Raw genomic sequence first — 27648 nt, forward strand, 5'->3', positions numbered from 1 at the left:
ACTTCTGCAGGCTCTAGAGGTAGAAGAACAATAGGGGATTTCCTTAATGTTGCTGGGAGGGATGATGTGTATGGAAAGATAGTCTGTTTTCTTTGTGCTTGCGGTGTACTATTCAATGTGCTTCGCTCTCCCTATTGGCATGAAATGGTAAAGGGCATCAATGAAGCCCCAAAAGGATACAAGGCCCCCAACTATGAGAAAGCTAGAACAGTGTTATTAGAAAGAGAAAAAGCTAAGGTTCAAAGAGCTTTGACACGTTTTACAAATGAGTGGGTAGATTCTGGGGTATCCATTGTATCAGATGGGTGGAAAATATTAGAAACCAACATTTGATAAATGTTCTTGGTGTTTCTTCTAGTGGTGCAGTATTTATTGCATGTCATGACTCCTCCTCCATCACTGCATCTGCACAAAACATTGCAGATCTCCTATTGAAATCAATCAAAGATGTTGGTCCGAATAATGTGGTTCAAGTGATCACAGATAATGCAGCAAATTGTAAGGCAGCAGGAAAAATTATTGAGCGTACTCATCCACACATCTTTTGGTCTGGGTGCCTGGTTCACACATTGAACCTTTTGATGCATGATATTGTGAAACACAAAGAATGTGGGTGGATTGCTGAGGTTTACAGGAAAGGGAAGCAGCTCATTAAATTCATCACAGGGCATACAAGGGTAAACTACTTCTATGGCACTTACTCCAAGTTGCAATTGCTTAAAATTGCAAAGACAAGATTTGCTAGTTATTACCTCACCTTTAGGCGGCTAGTGAAGGTGAGACAAGCTTTAACTAATCTGGTGTGTGCTGAAACATGGGATGAAATTAACACTGACACAGATGGTGCTAATGCAGTCAAGGACACTGTTCTTGACAGTTACTTTTGGTCACAGGTTAAATATGTTTTGCAATTCACCAAACCAATTTATTACATGATCAAGTTTGCAGATTCAGATCGACCAGTAATTGGGGAGGTGTATGAGCAAATGGATAGCATGTTGGGGCAGATTAAAGACATTGTTGAGCCTAGAGATACCACCTTGTACAATTATATTCGTGTAGAGGTGCAAAACCGATGGGAAATGCTAAATATTCCATTGCATGCATTAGCATATGTTTTGACACCTAAATACTATCATCCATCATGGCTTTCAACACCAGCACCTGGGGGGGGAAGCAGGAGAAAACCACACCAAGATCAAGAGGTTCACCAAAAATATATGGCTGCATTGAGTAAATTAATCCCTGATGAGGAGGACGCTGCATTGGTACGGAGACAGGTGAGCAACTATACGCTCAACACTGGTCCATTTGGGAGCATGCATGCAATTAAAGATCGAGAGACTTTTTCTGCTCTTGAGTGGTGGAACATGCATGGAGGGGGTACTCCACTTCTACAGAGTTTGGCATTGCGGGTGCTATCACAGGTGGTAAACACTTCTTCTGCAGAGAGGTGTTGGAGCTCTTATTCTTTCATCCACAGTGTTAAAAGGAACAGGTTGAGTTTAGACCGGGCAGAGAGCTTGGTTTATGTTCATTACAACTTGCGATTGTTGTCCCATTACTGTGAAGATGCAAAGTCTAATAAAGACTTGTTAATTTGGGACAAGAATCCAGAGGAGCCCAATTTGGAGGATGGAGTGTTGCGACTAGAGCAATTAGAGGATGCTCTTATCTAGGTATGTCCATTGTGGTATGAATTTTCCAATTTTCCCTTATAAAGCATTTCTCTAATTCATGTTTTTAATTTTTTTGTTAACTAGTGTTTTTTTTTTTTGCATGAATTTTTTGAGCGATTCTAGGATGATGATGACCGTGTTGATATGCCACCACCCCCACCCCCATCTGGTCCCTTGGTTCCTAGGTTCCATGGTTCAACACCAACAGCAGGGGGTTCTTCTTCATCAGTTTCAGTGCCACGACTTCCACAGGCACCATCTTCTTCATTGCCACCACGTGGAGGCCCGCCACCACGTTCTATTCGTGGTGGAAGGAGGAGAGATTAGTAGATATATTCACAATCTACTACTTTTTGTCATAGATTACTCATTAGACTTGTAGACTTGTGAATTTGAATTTTGAACCTTTTTGGCTTGGCGGTGACCAAGTGACATATTTTGTAAACATTATTATTTGAATTTTGGACATGACAAATGTTGACAGTTGCTCACTTGCTAGATAAATCATAATATGCTCTATGTTTTATGTTTTATAATATGCTTAAATGTTTTATGTTTTATAATATGCTTAAAAATTTGATGTATGTTTGTAATAGCTAGAATATAGATGATTGTTGTACATACTAGTAACTACAATGGAATCATGGATGCCATATCTATCTTGATTTATGCAAAAATATGCATGTTTTCATGTCTTCTACAATTAATTTGGTATTTGGGATGTTTGTTTTGAGTATAAATGCAAAAAAATATATAAAAAAAATATATATATATAGCAGACGCTTCCGCGGACGCTTCGCTTCCTAGATTTTTGGAAAATGACGCTTCCGCGCTTCCGCTTCCAAAAAACGCTTCCGCTTCGCTCTCGCTTCGTGCAACATTGGGGCGGACAACCCTTTATGACTCTTGACACCTTCGCACTCCGTGACCAAAAAATGCGGAGATTTTACACTTTATTACAACATTTTCCCAGAACATGGGCTTTTAGCCCCAAAACTGCTCTTGGGGGAACCCGTTCCCAACAGGCCCCTAACATAAACATGGTGACTTGCCCTCGAGTCACTTTGTGGGCGCAAAGACCTCCCAGCTCGACCTCTATGACGGCAACCTCGGCGGTGCACTGCGCGGCCGCCTACTTCACTTCTTCAACCAACTGCTCTATCGCTGGTCCTGAACTGTCGGCCTGAAGCTTTTGCTGAGTCGCCTGCAGACTAGCAAGCTTGTCTTCAATGGAGGTCGTGACCTAATAAGCTTCGTCCAACAAAGGCTTCAAGCACTCCTTCAGCATTGCCTCTTTGTGTTGCGCTGCATTTACCTGTTCCTTTAGTATTTTGGCCTCCTGCAGCTTCGCAAGCCTCTGTGTGAGGGCGATGGTGCGCGTTGTTCCTTTAACCTCGTCATAGCATTGTTGCAGTTCTCGCGCCTCTGTCTCCAGCTATTGTACATTAGGATCTTCTTGCAAACTGGTCAGGACCTCGAATGATTGTTCAAAAAGCCTTGTGCAGTCTGCTACTGCACTGTCTATTGCCGCTATCACCTCTGTGACAGCAGTTGCACGCTGCTCTTTTACTTCCGGTGGAGTTGAAGGCTGGGCCTTCAACTGCAAATCTACAATTTGTAGGTTCAGCTCCAGCTAAACCTAAGCCAAATATGTGCGAGCGTCGCGCACCCCTATAGCAAGTTTGCGAACGCGCACATCTATCGATTCTCCCTCAGGAATGGCCAACTCCGGGACCATTCGGCATGCTTCCTCCACGACCTGAACTATGCACTTGTTTCGGTCGGTTACATCATTCAAGGTGGCGATGGTAGAGTCTCATTGTAGGATCAGCTGCACATTATTGATATGTTGCTCACTAATCACCTGCAAAGCGTGTTGTTCACAGACCCTCAGCTCCGCGATCATTCCATCCTGTAGTAGGTGGAGCGCCTCGCCAGGAAGCACTGCCAGGTTCAGCCCTACTCCCTTGAGGGCACTGACAACAGACCTGTCAGCTTCGATCTCTGTGGTTAGTGCTACATTCGATAGCACTATTGCTCGGGAGACCTTCGCATGCAGCCTCCCTACAGCTTCTGAAGTATCGATGGCGAGGCTAGTGGACACCGCGCCAGCCTGTGATGCACGGATCTACAACTCATGCAGACCCGTCTGGATGGCCCCCAATACTTGCTGTTGTTGCTGCTCAAACTGTTGTAGTACCTCTGCGGTGACATGCCGCACTGTATCTCCAATGTCGTTCAAATCTCCCTCGGTTAGGGTGATTGGGTCCAGTGACGTCTTACTGACCTTGGATTTCTTCCGCGGCCCAACTTTTTCTTGTTCTATTAGACGTTTGATGTGGTACGATGTCTGTCTACGGGTCCGTTTCTTCCTCTTGTTGTGCGGCATTGCACTCTGCCTGGGCCTTGGCCTTGGCCTCCTTCCTCTGCTTCTCGGCTAGCTACACCATCTTGAGCTTGGCATCCTCCATTTTGCGGTGCACGACGAACTTGCCCGATCCCACCGTTTAGTATGAGGCAGCGCCCCACTCTGCCAGCTAGTGATCAAGAACTGCACGATCACACTATCGGTTGCCAAGTAAGGCAAGTCATGCCACTTCTGCTCAGGGTCCTTCCATGCCCTGATCAATACGTACTGAAAGTCTGCCTTAAACTCCATGTACTCCTGCAGTTTGGCAAACACAGTAGGTGACAATCGCGGCTTGCGATTGATAGCCATGCGTATATTCATTTCCATCAAGATCCAAAAGACCTTGCTATCCTTGATGCGCTGAGCATTCTTGGTTGCCCATGTCGAAGCGTACTTCGCTGCTTCTGGCAGGTCTGGCGCGACTAAGGGGAATTGACTGTCTTCAGGCAACTCCCAGGCTACCAACACAATGGACAGCAAGAGCCATGCATAGTGGAAGGTCTTGCTAAGCTCTTGTGCCTCATGGAAGTTCGCAAGGAACTCACCACAGAGATAGCACGCCCAAGAAAATTGAACCCCTTCAGCGCATTGGGCCGCTAGAGCAACGACAGGTGCTGGAACTTCATCTGCGCGACACTTCTGCATAATGTTTCTTGCCAAAATCTGCGTGGCCACCTTGACCGTAGGATCGCAGAGACTCGAGATGGCATAGCCTCGCGGCTTCTTCACGAGCTTGAATTTCTCTTTCATGGCCTCCGCGACGGCCTGCTCGCCACCTTTTTCACCAAACATCATGGCTGGATTTTCCCTTATATAGGGCAGCCGTGTGATCCTATGGATCACCCTGTCGGTGATGGGTATCGGCTCCTCCAGCCACAAACACCCATCGTGCACCAAGCATAGCAGCTGCTTGATGACCAATACTGTAATGGGTGTGTGATTGTAGTGCAGCACCCATAGCAGGTTGAGCAGACCTGCCTTGTCTACACCCCTGAGCCACTTCCGCGATTCCAATGCAGTCATCCCGGTGGTTGTATGAACAATGCAGTGCATTAGCTGTTCGGTCGCCAAGTGAGGGAACTTCTCAGTGTGACCTAAGTCCCAGTCTTCCAATTTCAATAGCGGAACCCGCCCCAAGCGCGATCCTTCAAAGACAATCTCGTCCGGTAGCAAAGGTATGTGCAAAGCGACCTTGCTTTTGTCAATGTCCTTCGGCACCTTAGTCTTGTCCTTGCATGGAGGGATGTATTCGAGCAACTTAGCTATAGGGTCAGAACCCTTGACTTCAACGTTCTCCACTTCCACCCCCAAATCCTCATCATCCATCGGGATGTCCTCAATCTCTTCCTCCTCCGACTCCAAGTTAATAGTTTTTCCCTTTTTTTGTGCGATGGGTTTGTCCTTCTGAGGGTTTCTTCTAGGCGACACTCGCACCGGTATCGTAGCCTGCTTTCCCTTCTTATCCTTCGCACTCTCCTTGGTCGGGGTAGGCTTCGGTCTAGGCGTCCGTGGTGACTTGGGGACTTTAGCTAGTACCTCTGCAACCTCCGGAGCAACTCCCTCTGCCTCCATAACAACCTCTGACACAACCCCCTCGGCTGTCACTGCTTCAGCATCCATAGCTTTTGATCCTGGGATAATGTCATGGATGAAATTGCGGTCGGACTCTGGAAATCGATCAAACGCTGGGCAATCAAGCAATTCTTCGAAAAATGCACGGTTCATGCACGTCTGAGAGCTCACCAACTCAATGCTCAAAATGCCAAGTGTTTTTTGTTGGGTAGCCACATGTAATTTATAGGCTATTTTGAATTCAAGTCCGAACGTTCCCCCCAAATTCAATTCATTAATGCCGGATTGGCAGCAGATTTTCAAGGATCTTACCCATAAATTTCGTTTTAAATGCGGTCACCCACTACATTTGGCTGCATTCTCATCGTCAAATCATGAATAGTGACTTTAACGGTCACTTTCGAACTAACCTGCGCAATTTCTCCCCAGTTAGCGCAACTCTCTCCGCGCTGTCGCAAACCTTGTGACATCTCCTCGTTCCGCACAATCCTCCAATCGCGCAGTTCCCCAACCAAGGTAGTTTATAGTCCTGCACCTCCTTTCAACTGCCTGGAGTGCTAAGACTATGCTACCTTCATATAGTCACCTGGCCAGATCACTGATGTATGGCTTCAATTGACTGCCATTCACCTTTCCTGGGAAGGGATCTCCATTCAATTTAACCAATTGAACTGCTCCACCATTGGTAATCTCCTTAATGACATAGGGCCCTAGCCAGTGCATCCTGAATTTCCTTGGAAATTTATCAAACTTGCTGTCATATAACAAAACCATATCATTTACCTTAAAGGTGCGCAGTTTAATGTGTCAATCATGCCATGCTTTTTCGCGCTACTTTTGGACCTGTTGGTGAAATCCAACCAAAAACCTTTCTTCCTTAAGCTCAACAAGCTATGCGAGCCTCTCTTTCAGGGCTCCACGATCCGTCATACCCGTGAGTGCCGCTATGCGTAGACTAGGCACAATGTATTCCATGCGCATCATTGCTTCAACACCATATACAAGCCTAAAGGGTGTCTGTGCAGTCAAATTTTTGCACGTCGTTCGATAGGCCCTAGCCAGTGCATCCTGAATTTCCTTGGAAATTTATCAAACTTGCTATCATATAACAAAACCAGATCATTTACCTTAAAGGTGCGCAGTTTGTAATATTCCTAATTAGCCATGGCTGATTGGAATATTCGAATTTGCTCAATTTTGCCTTCTATAGTTATTTATAAATAAAAAGGTGAGGAAATGGGGACATAACTCACTTTTAGAATAAAGTCACTCCCTAGTAGCACAACATTGTAACTTAAAGGGGAGCCAAGGGGCCCATAGAACCACGTAGAGAAGGGCCCCACGTGGACACTTGGAGGGACTGCACAGATGGAGAGGAGCACGTGGCAAGAGATGGCTACGTTGGAGGAGGTGGCTTTAGGGTTTTGAGAGAGGCCAACGCTATAAAGGAGAGAGGGGCCTCCTCATTTTGGCATTCGATTATGTGCATTTGTGCTAGTCACTTCGACTTAGAGCACGCTGGCTGTTTAGCTTGTCTGCAACACTGTTTAGTGCATCGAGTGTCTCCGTTCGGAGATCTCACCCTTAGCCCCGGGGGACTTCGAGTGCCTTCTTGGGCAAGGTAGTTTCATCAGTCTTTTGCAGGAGGATCGATTTTGGAGTTGAGGAGGAACTGGGCATTGTGATGACTGCGCAGTCTTGAGAGAGGAGGACGCAGTTCCTTCTGGTAGGAGTTTCAGATTGGGTTTATGTGTAGGATTTGAGCTGGGAGATTGAGCAAGGGATCAACCCTTGCATATTGGAGGTTTTTGCCAGACTTCTGGGCAAAGTCTTGGAGGGTTTACTTCAGTGGCAGCACAAAGCCTTGAGGGACAGCGTAGATCCTCAAGGGGGTGATTTTTGGGGGTCAGCTATTTCATAAAAGTTTTCCAGATTTTTCTGGGTTTATTGAGCAGATGCCGATTCCAAAGTTTCAGCATTTTCTGTGAAGGGGAACAACCCCAAATCCACACTTGATTCTAGCAATAACAATGGCACAGCAGTTCTCCGGCAGCTTGGACGCAGTTCAGAGAGAGGCCATTTTCTTCAGTTCTAAGTGTATTTCTTCACTTGCCTTGTGCAAGTCGAGGTGCTATCTTTCTTATCACTTTTTGTACTCTGTCCATTACTCAGCATAATAAAATGGCTTAGCATTTCTCTCTGCATTTCTTGAGTATCTGCTATATTCCGTGTATGCGTTATTGTATATTGCACTACTGTTATTTTTATCTCTGTGAGCTTCCCGGCTACTATACCACTTGTGTGTTTTACTGGTTGGAGTTTACTTATGTTCGAGGGATATTCCTAGAAAGGGATATTACAGTGGTATCAGAGCACAGATCTGGGTCAGCTTGTGGAGCTAACAGCCTATGACACCGAGGGGGAAACCCTACATCTGTTACAGAGGTAGGAAATACAGAGATATTGAGCATAGTTTGGAGAACACCTACGGAGAGGGAGACTGTGTTCGGGTGGTGGACACAGAACAAGAGGAGCCTGTGGTGGACGCAGAGCAGGAGGATCCGATGGCAAATGAAGACGAGAAGAGATTTGCGAACATGCTCCTCAAATCAATGCAGGATCTGTTGAGGCAGATCGAGGTGATGGGGCAGAGATTCACGGCAGTGGAGGCTAGACAGCGTGAGAACCCACGGGTTTTCCAGGTTGGTGAGGGATCGGGTACATCCCACCATTTTCCAGAGCAGGGTGCCACTTAGTGTGATACTACTCCGCAGATGGCCTCACATGCCCCTACACGCTCTACCATGCCCACTTTCTTAGGAGCAGACACGGGGACCAGAACCCAGCAGGAGGCAGAGCCCAGTCATATGGGCGATTATTTTGCAGAGTACCAGGCCTATGGGCAGGAGTTTAGGGATGCTCTCTCATTCAAAGACTTTGTTCAGCTCCAGCGAAATAGTAGACCCCGCGACCATCATAGAGGATACAGACATTATCATGATGGTGACACCCACCGCGCAGCTAGTAGATTCCACTTGCCTACGTTTGATGGTTCATCAAACAGTTTGGCAAAGTCTTGGGTGGAGAACTTGGACATCTATTTTCAGCTTAACCAGATGTTGGAGACAGAGGCCATCAAGGTGGCGACATTACATTTGGATGGTGAGGCCCAGGATTGGTGGTTCCATGGGATGGTTACACTCGGACACTTCACCATGATGACATATGCCGAGTTCACCAAGAGATTGATAGAGAGGTTTGACCAGAGGGATCCAGAGCAACACTTTGTTGAGCTGACGAGGCTCAAACAGACCGGGAGCCCAGAGACCTACATTGTAGATTTCTTGAGGGTTTCAGTGATGGTGCCAGATCTCTCCGCAGCACGGAGGATCTACATGAATGTTGAGGGGTTAGCAGAGCCACTTCGGGGTTTAGTCCGATCCACTAGACCAGCCACACTCCAGTATGCTATTAGCAGGACCCGGGACTTACAGGATGTCTTACCCAGGACCTGGACACCTTACCCCCAGAGACAGACTTTCCAACCTAAGGGGAAGGATGTGAGGATTCTGCCTCCAAAGGGGAATCCATGACGAGCACAGATTGACGATGATGCCAGGAGGGAGTTGAAGAAGAAGCGATTGTGCTTTACCTGTCAGGAGCCGTGGGCACTGGGACATAGATGTGCTGCTGGCAAAGCACATTTTATTGAGGTCTTCTTCGAGAGCAGCGGGGAAGAGGATGAGGAAGATGATGTGGAGGCAAGAGATAGTCATGTCGTGCAGGGTCCTTCGCCACCTCCACTGCTAGCAGCAGGTGGTGCAACTTTTGCACCTACCGGAGGGGCCCTTGCAGCATTGCGAGGAGTTCCCAAGTATTTGACGCTACGCGTACGGGGGACAGTACGTGGCCAGCAAGTATCAGTTTTGGTTGACAATGGGGCAACCCACAACTTCATCAATGCACAGATGGTTGAGCGGAGAGGTATACAGACAGAGAACTTCGATGGATTTTCAGTTTTGGTCCCAGAAGATCAGACCATGGTGTGTGCTCGTTATGTCCCAGAGTTATCAGTGACGATGGGCACCTACACATTGACTGACCACTTTTTCGTGGTCGATATTCCGGACACCAACATGATACTGGGTGTTCAATGGCTTATCACTCTAGGAAAGGTCGCGACAAATTGAAGACCTTAGAGATGGAGTGGGATGATGAGAAGACAGGGAGGCATGAAAAGATACAGGGATAGCACACATATCCGCCTCAGACTGTTTTGGCTCATCGGATGGAGGCAGTCTTCTGGAAGGGAGACGTAGAGTGGGCAGTGGAGTTGCGTGCATCAGAGGCAGGGACTACAGGGCAGACGGTACATCCAGAGATATAGTCCATCCTCGACCAATATGCCACAGTGTTTGGGGAGATTCCGCCGGGACAGCCACCGGACCGGGGGTTTGAGCACACCATTGAGCTTGAGCAGGGCATACAGGCAGTGATTACTACCCCCTATCGGCATTCCAAGGCCTATCGGGATGAGATTGAGCGGCCTATTCAAGAGTTGCTGGCTCTTGGGCACATTCGGCCGAGCACGAGTCCTTTTGCTTCTTCCATGGTGTTGGTGAAGAAGAAGGACGACACATTGAGGATGTGCATTGACTACAGGGCCCTGAACAAGAAGACACTGAAAAATAGGTACCCCATACCCAAGATCGATGAGTTGATGGATGAGTTGAGAGGAGCACGGTTCTTCTCAAAGATTGATTTGAGATCTCGGTACCATCAGATTCGCGTGAGGGAGCATGACATTCCCAAGACCGCCTTTAGGTGTCACTATGGGCACTTTGAGTTTTTAGTGATGCCCTTTGGGCTAACCAATGCCCCAACTACATTCCAGTCTTGCATGATTCACATCTTCCACAGTCACTTAAGGAAGTTTGTGTTGGTGTTCTTTGATGATATCCTCATTTACAGTAGGACTTGGGACGAGCATCTCCAGCACATTGAGTTAGTTTGCGCATCTTGGAGGAGCAGCAATTCTATGCCAAGCTCTCCAAGTGTGAGTTTGGGTTGACGGAGATGCTGTACTTGGGACACATCATAGGGGTGGACGGAGTGAGAGTCCACGAGGAGAAGATCAAGGCCATCAGAGATTGGCCGGAGCCAAGGAATGTGACGGAACTTCGGGGATTCATTGGCATTTGTACTTACTACCAGAAGTTCGTCAAGAGTTTCTCACATGTTGCTGCACCCCTCACAAATCTGATGAGGAAAGGGGCATTCAGTTGGTCGGATACAGCACAGCGAGCCTTTGACAGGCTCAAGGAGGTTATGAGCAGTTGCCCAATGCTTACATTACCAGATTTCTCGCAACCATTTGTTTTGGAGTGTGATGCGCCGGGAAAGGGGATCGGTGCAGTGTTGATGCAGGGAGGTCACCCTACAACCTTTGAGAGCCAGAAGCTCCTTCCGCACGAGAGGTTGTATTCTATATACGACAAGAAGATGTTGGCCATTATGCATGCATTGGCCAAGCTCCAGTAGTATTTAGTGGGTAACAGGTTCAGGGTGAGGACTGATCACCACAGCCTCAGGTTCTTTTTGGAGCAGAAACAGCTACAGGAGAGGTAGTAGAAGTGGATCAGTAAGATCCAAGTGTATGACTTTGACATTGAATATGTCAAGGGTAAGAACAACGTGGTAGCATATGCCCTTTCACGTAGACCAACCACGTTGTCTCTTATGAGCTTGGACACAGACTAGAGGGCTCGACTCTTAGTAGAGTACTCCAAGGACAGATTTGCATGTGAGGTTCTGGATGGGCAAGTGGCGGATGACAGGTACAGGGTGGTCGATGAGATCATCTACTACAGGGACCGGATCTTTTTGACTGAGGGATCTTAGCTCAAGAAGAAGATACTTCAGGCATCACATAATTCACCATTGGTCGACCATCAGGGGTTTACCAAAACCTACAGGGCCATTAGAGAGAGGTTCTCATGGAAGGGCCTCAAGGAGGACGTACTCCAGCATATCCAGGAGTGCGATGTTTGCCAGAGAAACAAGGGGGAGATGAGCCATCCCGCAGGATTATTGCAGCCCCTTCCCATTTCGGAGGGGAAATGGGAGTGTATTTCGATGGACTTCATCACAGGGTTGCCCATGGTACAAGGCAAGGATTGTATCTTTGTCGTCGTTGATCAACTGACAAAGTACGCACATTTTTTCGCCATATCCGCAGACTACACAATAGCGCAGGTGGCCGAGCTGCTCTTCAGAGAGGTTTTGAGGCTACATGGTCTTCCTAAGACCATCACCAGTGACAGGGACAGCCATTTCATGGGCGGGTTTTGGCAGGAGCTTTTTTGGTTGGTGGGGACAGAGTTGACACCAAGTACCAGTTATCACCCACAGATGGACGAGCAGACAGAGATAGTTAACAAGTGGCTGGAGGGCTACTTGCGTAACTATGTCAGTGGGCATCAGTGAGCATGGCTGAAGTGGCTGCATCTGGGGGAGTAATGCTACAACACTACACATCACATGTCCATTGGTATGTCACCATTCTATGCTTTGTATGGATATCATCCTTTATCTTTTATTGACGTGATGTTTGGTGATAGCAAGGCTCCGAGAGCCAAGATTTGGATCCAAGAGAGTCAGGATATTCTCCGAGCTCTCAAGGACAATATGGCTACAACACAGAACCAGCAGACGCTATATGGTGACAGGGGCCGGGTGGAGAGACAGTTTGAGGTAGGGGACTTGATCTACCTATGGTTACAACCATACCGACAGTCGTCACTGAAGCAGAAGGGAGCTGAGAAGCTCAAGCCCCGGTTTTATGGGCCATATAGAGTGATACGCAGGATTGGACAGGTTGCATATGAGTTGAAGCAGACCCAAGGCAACAAGATTGATAACGTTTTTCATGTATCATGCCTGAAGAAGGCATTGGGGCAGGAGGTGACAATGAAATATGAGCTACCACCCATGGATGATGAGGGGCATTTGGTGTTGCAGGCAGAGGCTATTATTGATACCAAGGAGAGGCAGCTGCAGAGCAGGAAGGTCCGGGAATTTTTGGTGAGGTGGAAAAATTCACCGGATGAGGATGCCACTTGGGAGAGCGAGAAAATTTTGCAGCATCCATCACTTTAGTTGCTTGAGGACAAGCAACATTTTGCCGGGGGAGACTGTAATATTCCTAATTAGCCATGGCTAATTGGAATATTCAATTTTGCTCAATTTTGCCTTCTATAGTTATTTATAAAAAAAGTGAGGAAAGGGGGACATAACTCACTTTTAGAATAAAGTCACTCCCTAGTAGCACAACGTTGTAACTTAAAGGGGAGCCAAGGGGCCCATAGAACCACGTAGAGAAGGGGGCCCATGTGGACACTTCGAGGGACTGCGCAGATGGAGAGGAGCACGTGGCAAGAGATGGCTACATTGGAGGAGGTGGCTTTAGGGTTTTGAGAGAGGCCAACGCTATAAAGGAGAGAGGAGCCTCCTCATTTTGGCATTCGATTATGTGCATTTGAGCTAGTCAGTTCAACTTAGAGCACGCTGGCCGTTTAGCCTGTCTGCAGCACTGTTTAGTGCATCGAGTGTCTCCGTTCGGAAATCTCACCCTTAGCCCCGGGGGACTTCGAGTGCCCGCTCGGGCAAGGTAGTTTCATCAGTCTTTTGCAGGAGGATCGATTTTGGAGTTGAGGAGGAACTGGGCATTGTGATGACTGTGCAGTCTTGAGAGAGGACGACGCAATTCCTTCTGGTAGGAGTTTCGGATTGGGTTTATGTGGAGGATTTGAGATGGGAGATTGAGCAAGGGATCAACCCTTGCATATTGGAGGTTTTTAGCAGAGTTTCGGGCAAAGCCTTGGAGGGTTTACTTCAGTGGCAGCGCAGAGCCTTGAGGGACAACGTAGATCCTCAAGGGGGTGATTTTCGAGGGTCAACTATTTCAGAAAAGCTTTCTGGGTTTTTCTCAGTTTATTGAGTAGAGGCCGATTCCAGAGTTTCAGCATTTTCTGTGGAGGGGAATAGCCCCAAATCCACACTTGATTCTAGCAGTAGTAGCAGCACAACAATTCTCCGACAGCTTGGATGCAGTTCAGAGAGAGGCCCTTTTCTTCAATTCTGAGTGTATTTCTTCACTTGCCTTGTGCAAGTCGAGGTGCTATCTTTTTTATCACCTTTTGTACTCTGTCCATTACTTAGCATAATAAAATGGCTTAGCATTTCTCTCTGCATTTCTTGAGTATCTGCTATATTCCGTGTATGCGTTATTACTACTGTTATTTGTATCTCTGTGAGCTTCCCGGCTACTATACCACTTGTGTGTTTTCCTTGTTGGAGTTTACTTGTGTTCGAGGGATATTCCTGGAAAGGGATATTACACAATTTAATGTGCCAATCATGCCATGCTTCTTCGCGCTGCTTTTGGACCTATTGGTGAAATCCAGCTAGAAACCTTTCTTCCTCAAGCTCAGCAAGCTATGCGAGCCTCTCTTCTAGGGCTCTGCTATCCGTCATACTCGTGAGTGCCACTATGCGAAGACTCGGCACAATGTATTCCATGCGCATCACTGCTTCAACACCATATACAAGCCTAAAGGGTGTCTGTGCAGTCAACTTTTTGCACATCTTTCGATAGGCCCATAGTACTACGAGTATGCGCAGGTCCCAATCACTTCGCTGAGCGTTGCAAACCTTGGTCAATGCATTCTCTAGTACCTTATTGAATGATTCCACTGTCCCATTAGCCTGTGTGTGATAAGGCGTGCTTTTCTGGTGATATACCTGAAATTCCTCCGTCAACGCGCTAATCATTTCATTCAGGAACAGTGTATCGCAATCACTCAACAAAATCTTTCGACACCCAAATCGCGTCAATACATATTCAAAAAGAAAATTCATAGTGGTCATGCTTGTGTAGTCCTTCACAGGCTGTGCCTCCGCCCATCGAGTCAAACACTCAGTCGTGGTGATAATGTACCGCGCACCCGTCTTCTTTCCCTGAGGTTGAATGGGTCCCACAAAATTTATTATCCATTTCTCGAAAGGTTGTAACATCATCTGCGGGTTTAGAGGCAGCTCATCTCTCCGCGATGACCTGCCAGTCCTTTGACACACATCACATGCCCTACAGTAGGCTTTTGAATCCTAATGGAGGGTTGGCCACCACAACCTTGTGCGTAGAATCTTTGTGCGGTCGCCCTTCCTGCCTAATGCATTCCCGCAAAGCCCCACGAGCGCCCGTGAGGATACTGTTTCTTTCAAACTCCAGTACATATCATCATAATACTTCACCAGACCCCATTTTGTGCAAATGTCCGACAATGACAGAAAAGTTTTTCGCGCGCACCGCTAACTCCTTTTTCTGCTGGGTGGTGTAGCCTTCCGAGGTAGTTTCTGTCGTTAGGAAGTGTATGATGTCTTCAAAGTGACCATCCGCGACTCGCACTGCAAAGAGCTGTGCGTCAGGCATTCCCTCCAAATTAGTGGGCTCTTCCCCTGTTTTGATGCGCGACAGATGGTCTGGTCTCGCGTTCAATCGTCCAGGCTTCACAATAACTTCAAAATCATGCTCCTAGAACAATAACAACCACCTACAGATTCTCCCCCCCAACATAGGCTCATTGACCAAGTATTTCAACACAGAATGATCTGTATACATCTTAAAATGTCCACCCAGAAAATAGTGTCTAAACTTCTAGAGCGCGTATACCATGGCTAATCCTTCGCGCTCAGTGGTGGAATAGTTCTTCTCAGCCTTGGATAATCCCCTGCTTGCGAACGCGATAGGATGGTCCAATTCTCCTCCGTCAGGCTATGTCAATACTGCCCCCAATGCTATACATGACACATCTACATGTACGTGAAACTCCTTCCAATCCGGGAAGACTAAAATCAGCGCGGTGACCATTTTTCCTTTCAGCACATCCAAGCTTTTCTGATAGTCCTCATTCCAACAAAATGTGACATCCATTTTCAACAACTTCTCCATAGGCGCGATGATCTGGGCATAACCCTTGATAAAATTCTTGTAGTACCCAGTATGTCCCAAGGTTGCGCGTAGCTGTTTCACATTCCTCGGTGCCTCCAAATTAATTATCACTGCGATCTTCGTGGGATCTACCATCAATCCCTATCTGCATACCACATGACCCAGCAAAGTCCCAAAAGGGGCACAAAATAGACATTTCTTTAGATTGAGCGCAATTTGGTACCTTTGACAAGTATCTAGCATTAAGCGCAAACTAGCCACCTGGCATTTTACCAACCCAAACACAGTCCAGTCATCAAAATACACCAAAAACTTATGAATGAAGTCTTTGAATGCAGCAATGACTACACGCGAAAAAATCGCAGGCGCATTCTTTAATCCGAAAGGCATTACAGTGTACTGAAAACATCCCCATTCAGTCGCAAAGGTCATATTGCTTCTATCTTCAGGCGTGATTTTGATCTGATGGTACCCAGAGAACCCATCAGTGAAGGGGTACGCTTCCTAGCCACCTAGATTATCCAATACCTCATCAGTGAACGGAGTCAGGAAAGGGTCATGCACGCAAGCATCATTTAGCTTCCGAAGATCTACGCATATCCTTATTTCATCCTTCTGCTTCTTTTCCTGTACCACCATTGGGCTCACCCAATCAAATTCTTCTACAGGCTCAATAATGCCTGCCGCAAGCATTTTATCTAACTCTAAGTGGACCTTCTCCTTATTCTTCATATTGAGACGGTAAAGTCTTTTCTTAACCGACTTCGCGTCGAGTTTTAATGTGATCTTCATAATGCCCAGGTCTCCTGTTATCCCCTTTAACTCCATAATCTTGGTAGGGAACAAATCCTGGTATTCGCGAAGCAATTCGGCGACCTTATCTACCGTCGTGTCATCCCAGTAATCTCCAATCTTCGCGAATTTGGGCTCCGCCTCTGTACCAATATTTATCTATTTAGTCTTCAACAGCACGGTTATATCAGGATTCTCGATTAGCAATCCCTCGACCTCGTAGTGACCCTCGGTTTCAGGGATATTAATATTTCATAGGTCCTCATCTTCCTCTACAGTAGTCACATTATAGCATTCCAACGCGTGGCTCAGCTGAGTAGTCCAATCGGGTTGAATCAGATCCAAAGGATCCTGCGGTATCCTAAAGATCGCTGCTTTAACCTCTTATAGCGCTTCGTCAATACAGTCAAACCCATCTTCAAAGTTGAACGTCATTATGAATCCTTCACGTAGAATATCCCATTCTCTTGTGCCATGGTGGAGCTTTGTATCCAAGTACCGATTCATCGGGTGACATCCAGGGTGTGGCAGAACAAGTGCACCCATTCAAGTTGGGGCTTCGTTTCATAGGCCTTAGCCCATTTGGCTAAGTGAGCGCGTGGATCGTCCTTCCCATCATACTTGTCTGTAACTCGTACCTTCGGCTTCCCAAAGCGTGTTCTCATCATCCTCCTACACTCACGCCAATCATCAAAACTACCCTTGTGTGTACCCCACCATCTTGCGAGCGTAGCGCACAGGGCCCAGTCCAAAGCTTGGAAGCGCTGCTTCTCTGGTACTTCCCTCTCAAATGCATCCAAAAACACATCCACATCATTCAAGCCATCATAAGTGGGCAGATTTCTTACCTCCAACAACACACAGCGCAGCGACCGGATCATCATGTTACAGCTCAGCATGGTTACTTCATGTAGATGATTCTGCCAATGCTCTAATTCTTCATTAGTCTGAGTTGCAAGAACTCTCGCGATCCCATGTAATTTGTCCATCCACTGTCGGATTCACCCAATCTTGGTCTCGCGCTGCTATGCAGTCCAAATCGTGATCGCTTTCGTAATCACAGATTGGTTCAGTATAGCGCGATCCTTCTGCAAGATCTAGCGTTACTATTACGCGAAGCGACTTCTTTTCAAATATCATCTTTCGCTTCTTTAGGTTGATTACCCCGTTCATGTTAGTAGCCCAATCAACGCTAAGGAGCACAGGGTAGGGGTTGTTGTCATCCACAATTTCTATTACTTCAAAATCAGCCAATGCGCTTGCCCCTTCAATATCTACAGTTACTCCCTGCAACCGTCCCATGGGAAGGATCTTCTGCTAATTGGCCATCCTTAACTGAACCAGAGACCACTTTATCACGGGTCTTCCCATCCGCTTCCAAGTCTGCTTCGGAAAAACGTTCATGTCTGACCCCAGATTCAAAATAACCTGATCCATTTTGTATTCTCCTATCTGCGCAGTGAGTCTCATTTCTCGTCCTATTCTTGCCTTATGCTTACCGATCTTCTGTACCACGCACCGTTCACCCGAAGTGTTTCTGGCGCATCTATTTATAAGTTCCTATAACCCCTTCACAGCCTTGCTATCGCGCAGCAGTTTCATGCAAGTCTCTAGAAAGGTCGTAAGCATAGAAGGGTCCATTTCCTGAACAGGTTTATCGCGGCTCCCTGAGGTAGAGGCCTCAACGAAGCTCTTTTTTGTTTCCATGAACGTTTCTTTTAAACGCTCCAAATCAAATTCAGCCTCCTTCTCTGGAGCTTTGCGAACCCATGCATTGTCTTTAGATTGTTTCCCCTTATTATTGCCTATTGCAATTCCACTTCGGAGCACGATATTCACATTCGGATCCTCTTCACAAGGCTCAGCCCTCATCATCTGCAAGTTCTAAATCGGCTGCGGTGGTAGCGCCCCTTTGTCGCGTATCCTTGCTATCAGTGTAGGACAATCCTCAGTCTCATGATCAAACTAAGTACAATATTTATACAACAGATGTGTTGGGTTAGTGCATTCGCGAGCATAGTGTCTTGGTCCTCCATAGTTGTAAAAGATAAGTTGTCCCCGACCTCTGCCAGGTCCTCCTCCACCTCCGCCTCGTCTACGCCCATGAAAGCCTGTCCGTGCCATCCTAGTGCCCTGGTCAAGAGGTTGCGTTTCTGCCTGAACTCTATAGGCGAGTGTTCTATCCATCATCAATTCATAACTTTGGCAATTGCGCTCATCATGCCCTACCAACCTACAGAAGTTGCAAAACAGTTGTTGCGGTGTTTGTACAAACTTCTACAACAAATGACAATTATCAGTCGTATGTTTCCCTGCTACCTGACATATAGTGCACCACAACACAGGCCCCACGCTCGGCCTTGCTTGGGCTTCCGGCCTCAAAGGTATCTGTCCTCCTCCTGCAATATAGTTCGCAAAGACCGGGCAGTGGTCTTTGTCATGCCCCTGACCTTTACATTTCAGGCACCATATCTCTTCACGCACCTCTGGCCGAACTGTTCTGTCTTTCTTCAGACTTTGCATTTCGAGGCAAAGATTTTGCAGCTACGCATGAATTTGCTGAACCCCCAAATTCGGAGCTTGCATCGATGTTTCTGTTGTGACAATGCAACCCTTAGGTGAGGCAGAAGCAAAGCCACAAAGCACTCGCGGTGCTGTCCATTTGTTAAGTTCATATTAGCTTCGTAGATTTTACACTTCAATCTCTAATCCAACTCCCAAGGTGTCTCACCTGGTTTCATCGCAATTTCCTTGAACCCCACAATCCACTACGCTTTCGATTTAGGCCTCCTGAACTCTTTATTTAGCGTGATCTGGATCTCTGCCAACCCAGTGTTTGGGTTATCGTTAGAATACTTGATGTACCAAGTTAGCACACAATCCTACAAAGCACTAACCAACGTCGCCTTCTTCATGTGATCATCTGTGACGCCCTGAGCTTCCCATACAACTTTTACAACTAACCAGAACTGGACTGGGTCCTCATTTCCCAAGCCCTTAAACAATGGAAACTTCACTGAATTTGCCATGTTGAACTGTGGTGGAGGTGGTGGTGGTGTAGGCGAAGTCGCAGGTACGGTGATGAATGTCGAGGTGGTGTGGGTGGAGGTGGTAGTCACGGGAACCCTTGTTTTATCAACTGAACTGCACTTCGTGAAGAAGCCTGCGCTACTCCCTCCTTGTCACTCAAAGGAGGTGAAATTAGTGGGCTATATTCAGGACCTTTTCTTCCTTCATTCCTGTAAGTCTTTCCACTTCGCATAGCTCCGAACATCAAGGTAGCTACATAACCCGTTTAAAGCACAATAACATCTTAATCCAAGTATTTAAAGACTTCAAGTACTTACCTCGAGAACCTTTGAAAAAGCGTTGTCTGCCTCGTTGTAACTGATTGAGGTATCGACCGTGAATTCTGTCACAAACCCTCCTATGATACGGTCGAGCCAATGATCGACAACACAGGCGATCTTATCCTCAGAGGCTTTTAATCTCTGTACTAACTCCGAGGTCTAGACGATAGGACCGTCAAGCCTCCACCTTCCTTGGCTATTCACTAGCTTCACGATCCACTCATATAACTCAACTAGAAAGGAACAAAAAAAGATCTCGTGGATTTCTATATACAGGTACCTGTCTAGCCACTGTTCCTTTTTCAGCAGCGGATTTGTGTTCTCCTGTGCCGCGAATTCGTGGATCTTCCTATCCAGCCAGTGTTCAATCACTTTCTTAGTTGGATTCCAATGATATGACATCACACATCTCTCATGCAGATTTTGGTCTCGGCAACGGAACCATTTGATGGCTTCATGGGCCCTGACACAGGTTCAGCGTTAGTCAGCCAAACAAATCCCTACACTATTGGCCCTTTCGGCATTAGCTCGCAGAGCGTAGACCAAAGTCTCACCTGAAGCAGTATAGGGGGATGCTGGAACCAAGTTTCCGCACCCTGAGATGGTTTTGATGTCGTTTTATACCCCCTGCTCTTACCTTCGTGCAGGTCGCTAAGACTTAGGGCTTTATCGATCTACCCTATATCCTGCCCTTCAGTATCTCCGTGAAGGTGTACGATTGACTTTCACGCAACCCTAACCAACAAGTCAGGTACTTTCACGTTGCTATGACAATGTATTATATAGGTTCCCAAGTTATCTCAAGTGTTTTACTTATCTTACCAATCAATTACAGTTAGCGTCACGTAAACTGATATTCTTTCTTGCGTTCAATCAACGGATGTAATCACATACATTTGTGCATCAAATAAACACTGTAAAATAAAACCAGATCACAATATAATCAGATGCATTAATAGAGACTAAATACACAGTAATTGCAGAATACTTCTCTTTATTGATATCTTCCAGTTTAATACAAACTCTATCCGCCCTGTACACATAGCTACAGGAGTTGTGCACTCAGCTGCAGACTTCCACCCTAGGCCTCTGTACACTCAGATGTAGAGCCTCTACCTACGCTAAGACCTGGAAAAACTTAGACTTTTTTACCAAAACTTCCCCAAGCTTAATTGATTCTAATTGCCTAGAGCTTACTTTGGGTAGATCTTTATAGCCGACTTGACACTTTACAAAATAAGGGCAGACAACCCTTTATGACTCTTGACACCTTCGCGCTCCACGACCACAAAATGTGGAGACTTTATACTTTATTACAAAATTGTCCCAAAACTAGGGCTTTTAGCCCCAAAACTGCTTGTGGGGGAACCTAGAGACAGTGACGCAGTAGCAGCCAGGGCTCATGCAGGGCCATGCATAGGCAACCGGGAGCTGCGCAGTGCTTCAGAGAGGCCAGCGTTGCTGACAGAGAGGGCCAGAAGGCTAACACAGGGCCTCCTGACGCTGACGCAGGCCCATTCAGGGTGACGTAGGGCCAGTGTTAGGCAGAGAGACGTTACGCAGTCCAGAAAGGCAGACGCTGGGGTTTCTGGGGCAGATTGGAGTTAAGGCACTGCCAGAAGGTTTACCCAGGGTTTCAGCTAGGACATTTGTCTCAGACAGAGAGGTACTTCTGCCAAGGAAATTCTCTGTTGGGTAAGCCGGATTTGGCACCCAGATTGTACTCTGAAATTGCTTAATAAGAAAACCCTCAAATAGCTACACCGTTTCCCCACATTGGGTTTTTCAGGGGGACATTGGTCCAAAAATAATAATGTCATTTGGTGTGATTGTTTCTGTTTCCTTCAGTTGTTGATCTGTAATATGTTGAGCATGCACTAGTGTTTATTTTCAATATTTACATTATAAATAACTTGTTAAGTGATGGAACAAGTAGGTAGGAATAAATCAGATAAAGTGCATGGAGGGTTTCTAACTGGTAAACTTAGAAACTTCAACATGTTAGAGCAACTGATTTCATAACCTGGATATTGTTAGCTTGCCTTGGGTAAGCCCAGGTGCATGCTTTCTAATTTTACTTTTGTACCTAACAATTATATCAATAGAATGGCTCAACTCAATGCAGTGATGGAGATTTCTGGTTGTTTAATGTGCTGTAAATTGTTGTGTGCGTTTTTGCTATGTTTGCTTGTTTATCATTGTAAATTTCCATTATGAATATTATATTTTGAGGCTAGAAATGGTATAAAATCTAAGCTAGGTTCAGAAATACATTATATACACAACATGAGTTTTCAAAAAATGAGGTTGAAGAGATGTTTCATAAAGTTACATGTCCACCTCTAGGAAGTTTCCAATTCGAAGAATTTCCCAGCCACAAAAACCATTGGGGGGAAGGGAGCATTTAATGCTACTTCGATCTATATTTTCTCAATACAACTAATTGAACGGTTTTTAGTAATAACAATGCCAAGTGTTGGCTTGCATTCTGATTTGACCAAGGATGGTAACTTTGATGAAATCAATGTAGGGTGTTATGGACAAAATAACATCTTCTTAAGTTAAAGGTGTTGATGATGGTGCTAACCAATGTGGCACAACTCATACTTGTATAAGACTCATCTAGCCATTGACTTGGAAACTCATATAAGAATTGGGAATGACCCATATAAGGCTTGACAAAATACAAAAAATAAATAAAAAATAAAAATCGAAATTTGCTCCCAGGGACAGGTTTGTACAAGTTGGATACGAGTCGTATGTGAGTCAACAAGTCAACGTGAGCCTTATTTGAGTCAGCGTGGGTAACAGCCTTATGCATGGGGTTCTATGAGAGCAACTCATTTCTACATATGACTCGTCGAAACCCGTGAATCTTGAAGGGTCTTATAAAGGTCATGCTTCATTGGTGCTAACACCCTTCACGAAACATGATATAGATCTGATGGGGCATGTTCATCTGCATCACATGTCCACCTTTTCCATGTTGGGATAAGCCCTCTAAGGAAAGAGATATGGTTCCAATGTTGCCAATGTTTTGTGAAAATTAAGTTACATGGATAAAAAGTTTATATGTGACTTATATTGTTGTCATATACATAGGATAAGGAGCAATGCCTATTAAGTATGAATTTCCAACTTCATTGTTTGTTTAAACCTTTAGAGTTGTATGCCATCTCATTGTGAAGGTAGGAACATTGAACTAAGTATTAACCTAAATTTCTCTAATATACATAGAATAAGGAGCCTTGTTTATTAGGTATGAATTTCCAACTTGATTGTTTGTTGGTTTGTTTAAAACTCTAGAGTTGTATGCCATCTCATAGTGAAGGTAGGAACATTGAACTATCGGCCTAAATTGTTGTTATATACATAGTATAAGGAGCCATGGCTGTTAGGAATTTCCAACTTGATTGTTTATTTAAAACTCTAGAGTTATATGCCATCTCATTATGAAGTCAGGAACATTGAACTAAAAATCATCCTTCTGCAAAGGCTGTATTGAGTTTTAAAGTTACTCAGGTTAGATTCTGGTCCCACTTAACAAACCCATAATCAATGTTACTTGGGAGCGGGAGCGGAAGCGGGAGCGGGAGCGACCATTTTCAGAAGCTCCCGGTTTGGGAGCGAATCCCGGAGCGATTTTTTAAAAATATATATATTTTTTATATTTTTTAATTTTTGATACATATATGTCAACAAAAACATGTAGAATGATGAATTAGACATAAAAAACATAAAAAAGCATAGATTGAACCATATAACAACAATCATCTAGAAGTTATAATCTTCATCAACCACGTCCGCAAGTTAGTAACATAGTAACATACAACATATTGAGTCTCATGATTCATCAATCTTAAAGTTTCAAGCTTTCAAAATTCAATATATAACATTTATCATCATTGATCACCAAAGTTGTACTTGTAAGCTAAGTGTAACCATTACAACAAATAATATCTAACATGAAATGAAATGTTATAAAATGAAATGAAGTGAAACAACTTTCAACTTTCATGAAGCATCATATTCATAATTCATTACTAATGAGTTATAATTGCCAACTTCAAACTTAAATTGTCATATATTGTTTAAAAAAATATCATAATAAATATGAAAGAGTCAATAGTTATAAAAGCTACTAGAAACTAGAAAAGAGAAGTAAATCTATTATCTATTTCTTATGCTTGGGCCTCTTGCCACCACGAGAAATGTCTAATTTTTTAGTCTTGTTGCAAAATCAGGATCTTTGTCATTAATATCACCCTCCAAGCATTAATATCCAGAGGTATCTTTGTCATTACCTTTGTATCTGTATAGGGATTGTTGTCGCGCGGATTGGCACGACAACGCTCAGACTGGGGGCTGTCACTCTGATCCCCGATCCCTCCGTTTAAGCCTGTCTCCCGCGGCTAAGGGGGGTAGTCCCTGTGAGATGATGAGACCAACTGTCGACTAGTTGGTTGGGAGACACGAGACACGATATGAAAAACACCAGATTTGATTAACTTAGCAGACCAGTGCCTTAAGAGATTGTGGTTAAAACGATTACTTGTTAAATGATATAAAAATATGGACCATGAACAGCAATCATCTATCATCAACGAAATCACAATGCTCTTAGAATGACAAAAAACGATATCCAGCTATTGAGAATTTTCAAAAGATGAATGCTTTAAACCACCACGAATCATAAACCATTAACCAAATATCAATTTCGCATCTCGGCTTGAAAATTTAGATCTCAGCATGAAAGATAAGACCTAAGTTGCACGAAACGGGGAAACGGGGAAGCGAAACGAAACGCGGAAGCGAAACGAAACGCGACCTCCCCAAATTTTGGAAACGGGGAAACGCGAATATATATAATAATATATATATATATATATATTAAAAACATTTAAAAATTATTAATATATATATGTGCAATCATAAAGCATTAATGATACATTTACTTAAACATTTTAACATTAAGATTAAGATTAAATGGTTTCTAGAACAGCTTAGAAACCCTAAAAAAATTTACAAACTAATTAGAAAAAAAAATAAAAATTAAAAAACAAGTGATTTTTTGGAGGAAACGGGGCCCGTACGGCCTGGAAACGCGTTTCCGGCCGTACGGGCACGTTTCCATTTCGGGAAACGTGCCCGTACGGCCGGAAACGCGTTTCCAGGCCGTACGGTACGCGGAAACGCGTTTCCGTTTCGTTTCCGTACGGAAACGGACCCTACCCCTGCGTTTCCTGCAACTTAGGATAAGACAATTTCCGAAAATAACTGGATCTGACAAAGAAATTTTTCCAAATTTTTTTTTATATTTTTTTCAATTTTTTTTTTTTTTTTTTCTTTTTTTTTTTTTTTTTTTTAAAAAACAAAAAACGAAAATATATTTTTTTTTTTTGGACCCCAAAGTCTTCTTTATTAACCAGAAACAAATTTACAAGAGAGCTTCTTCAGTCTTTGACTCACAGATCGAATGATCTGAAAATGACTCCTAGCACCCTATTTAAAGGAAATGCTCCAATGGCTAGTTCGATTGATCCATGTAAAAATGATCTCGACCGTTGATGAAGATCAAGACATCTCTTGATCTCATCCGTCGATTTATTCAATTAATTTTTTATTATTATTTTTTAAATTTTTTTAAATTTTTTTATTTTTTTATTTTATTTTTTAAATTTCTTGATTTTTATTTATTTTATTATTTTATTTCATTTTTTCAATGGATCATCGAACTAAGCCTTTGGGAACATCACCTAAGACCTAGGACTTAGGACTCACGAGGGAATTTAAAACATTTTCAACCCTCAAGACACATTTCATGATGACTTTTTACAATTTACATCTCAAGAGGACAAACTCACTTAATACAGACCCTCATAAATCACCCAGTTCTGCGACACAACTATAATCTAGCAGACTAACACACTAGGATTCTCCTAAAGTTCTAATGACAAAATCCATCCTGGCTTTGGGGTCAGGTTTGAAGGAAAACTCTGCCGATCCATGGATCGGTGAGACAAAAAACCTTCCGGGACATAGATTATCATAGAAAGTTAGGTCCACCTAGGCAATTTTACATACATGACTCTGATCTGCTTAGATTATTTACAATTCATATATGCAGACTGGGTTTACAATTGAAATGATCAAGCTGCTGATGACTGTAGGCTGGTACGGACATGTTGATCAGGTGCTGCCCCTTTCTTGCAAAGAAAAACGGGGGGTACTGCATGGGTAGTTGACCAGTAGAGGTCAACATCTGGCTCTACTTGGGGACACGTTGCTGCTTGCAGGAATGTGAGAATCCAGAATCTGCATCCACACAACACAAAAATAAGTAGCGTCCATCCAAAATCATCATATACATTAAGCACAATAAAGATACAAGCTCTTCATTTATTAACTATCTAAAGCAGAAACGAAAATGCAGAAAAAACAAGGAGTAGGGTTAGAAATACGATACAAAGGATGCCCTACGGCATCAGATGTGTTCAATATAGTGCATACTGAGCATTTGCCTGCTTTCAGGCAAATCAGTCGGCTGCTTGTCGGATGTGCCATGTCCCATTTTGCATATGGTAGGACTCTTTCCTATCCGAAAATCAAGCTGCTTGCGGCCGTCTGATGCGTCAAATCTTCTTCTCATTTTCTTTCTCTTGCGCTTTTTCTTTCTGGCTGGTTGAATCACTGATGATCTGGTACTTTCTGTTTCAAAGCTATCAGATGAAGTATGTAAGATATGCGTGCTATGTCTTTCTTCATCTTGCATCTGATCTTTATCATTCTTAAGTTTGTCTGGATCACCCTCAATCAACCATCTTTCAATCGAATCAACAACCTCCCAATAATAAGATGAATCTTGTTGCGGCAAATTAGAAGACTCCTGATCTGTTGATGTTTGCTGGTTTCTCTTATCCTCTGCCAGTTGCTGAAACCTTTGAACTTGTATTTTAATGGCATCCATCTGACTAGAGTGTTCAACCTTTGTAGCACTGATTTGTCTGGCATGGTGTTCTTGCATATCTTTTATTACTTTAACATTCTCTTCCTTTACGTCCATCAAGCAATGCTGCATGAAATTTATTTCTTCTTTATGATTCGCTTGCATGTCAGCCAACTGATTATTATGATTGAACGTCATGATAGTCATTTCCTCATCCATAGTTAATAACTTGTTTTGCATAGAATTATTTTCTCTATCATGATCAGCTTTCATAGTCACCATATTTTCCTCTAATCCTGAGATCTTACTTCGCATGTCTCCAATTTCTGTTTCATACTTAGTTTTTATGGCCTCAATTTCTTTAGCATGATGATTTTGCGTGACCTCAATCTCCCTAATACGTTTCTCCAGGTGAGTGCATAAAGTTTTCACATCATTGACATAATTAGTTTGGTTGATTTCCATATTTCTCACTAGCATCATTAGATCTCGTATAATTTGCTTTTGTTCTTCCCTTTCATCGTCATTTGTCCCTGATTTTTCACTATCATGAACTTGATCTGCAGTATTTTCGGTGGATGACACATTTTGACATGAAGAATCGTCCTGGGATCTTTCAGCTGGACCTCTTATCAAATTATTTTCATTCTGTTGCACAATTTTAGAGGAAGAAGGCAAGCTGTTTGGATAACCATATCTGTCTTCAAAAGCATTGATAATATCAACCAAAGAAGTGAAAGATTCCTTAGGAAAACTGTTAAACCAATTCAAAGCATCATCTTCTAAAGAAAGGACAAATAGACGCATTTTGATATCGTCATGATTAAACTGAGGGGCTCTGCAATATATGATCATGATGCGAATAAACAAGTCAATATGCCTTTTAGCAG

The 27648-nt window shown here is 44.3% G+C and overlaps 1 protein-coding gene across 1 annotated transcript in view; it reads right to left on the bottom strand.

Annotated features, from left to right (window-relative positions):
* LOC149158733 (ABC transporter C family member 14-like) overlaps positions 1-27648 on the bottom strand; it is a 414770-nt gene that overhangs the window by 97211 nt on the left and 289911 nt on the right. Inside the window, exons 11-16 of the mRNA XM_089434081.1 lie at positions 5524-5820; positions 5064-5319; positions 4432-4865; positions 3544-3792; positions 3217-3279; positions 2995-3114 (exon numbers count right to left, since the gene is read on the bottom strand). Coding sequence (XP_089290207.1) covers positions 2995-3114; positions 3217-3279; positions 3544-3792; positions 4432-4865; positions 5064-5319; positions 5524-5820 — 1419 coding nt within the window. The remainder of the gene's footprint in view (positions 1-2994; positions 3115-3216; positions 3280-3543; positions 3793-4431; positions 4866-5063; positions 5320-5523; positions 5821-27648) is intronic.

This window comes from Pinus tabuliformis, chromosome 5_2 (genome assembly GCF_031772625.1).
Source record: "Pinus tabuliformis cultivar Carrire ecotype Pingquan chromosome 5_2, CPIR1, whole genome shotgun sequence".
Classification (NCBI taxonomy): Eukaryota; Viridiplantae; Streptophyta; class Pinopsida; order Pinales; family Pinaceae; genus Pinus; species Pinus tabuliformis.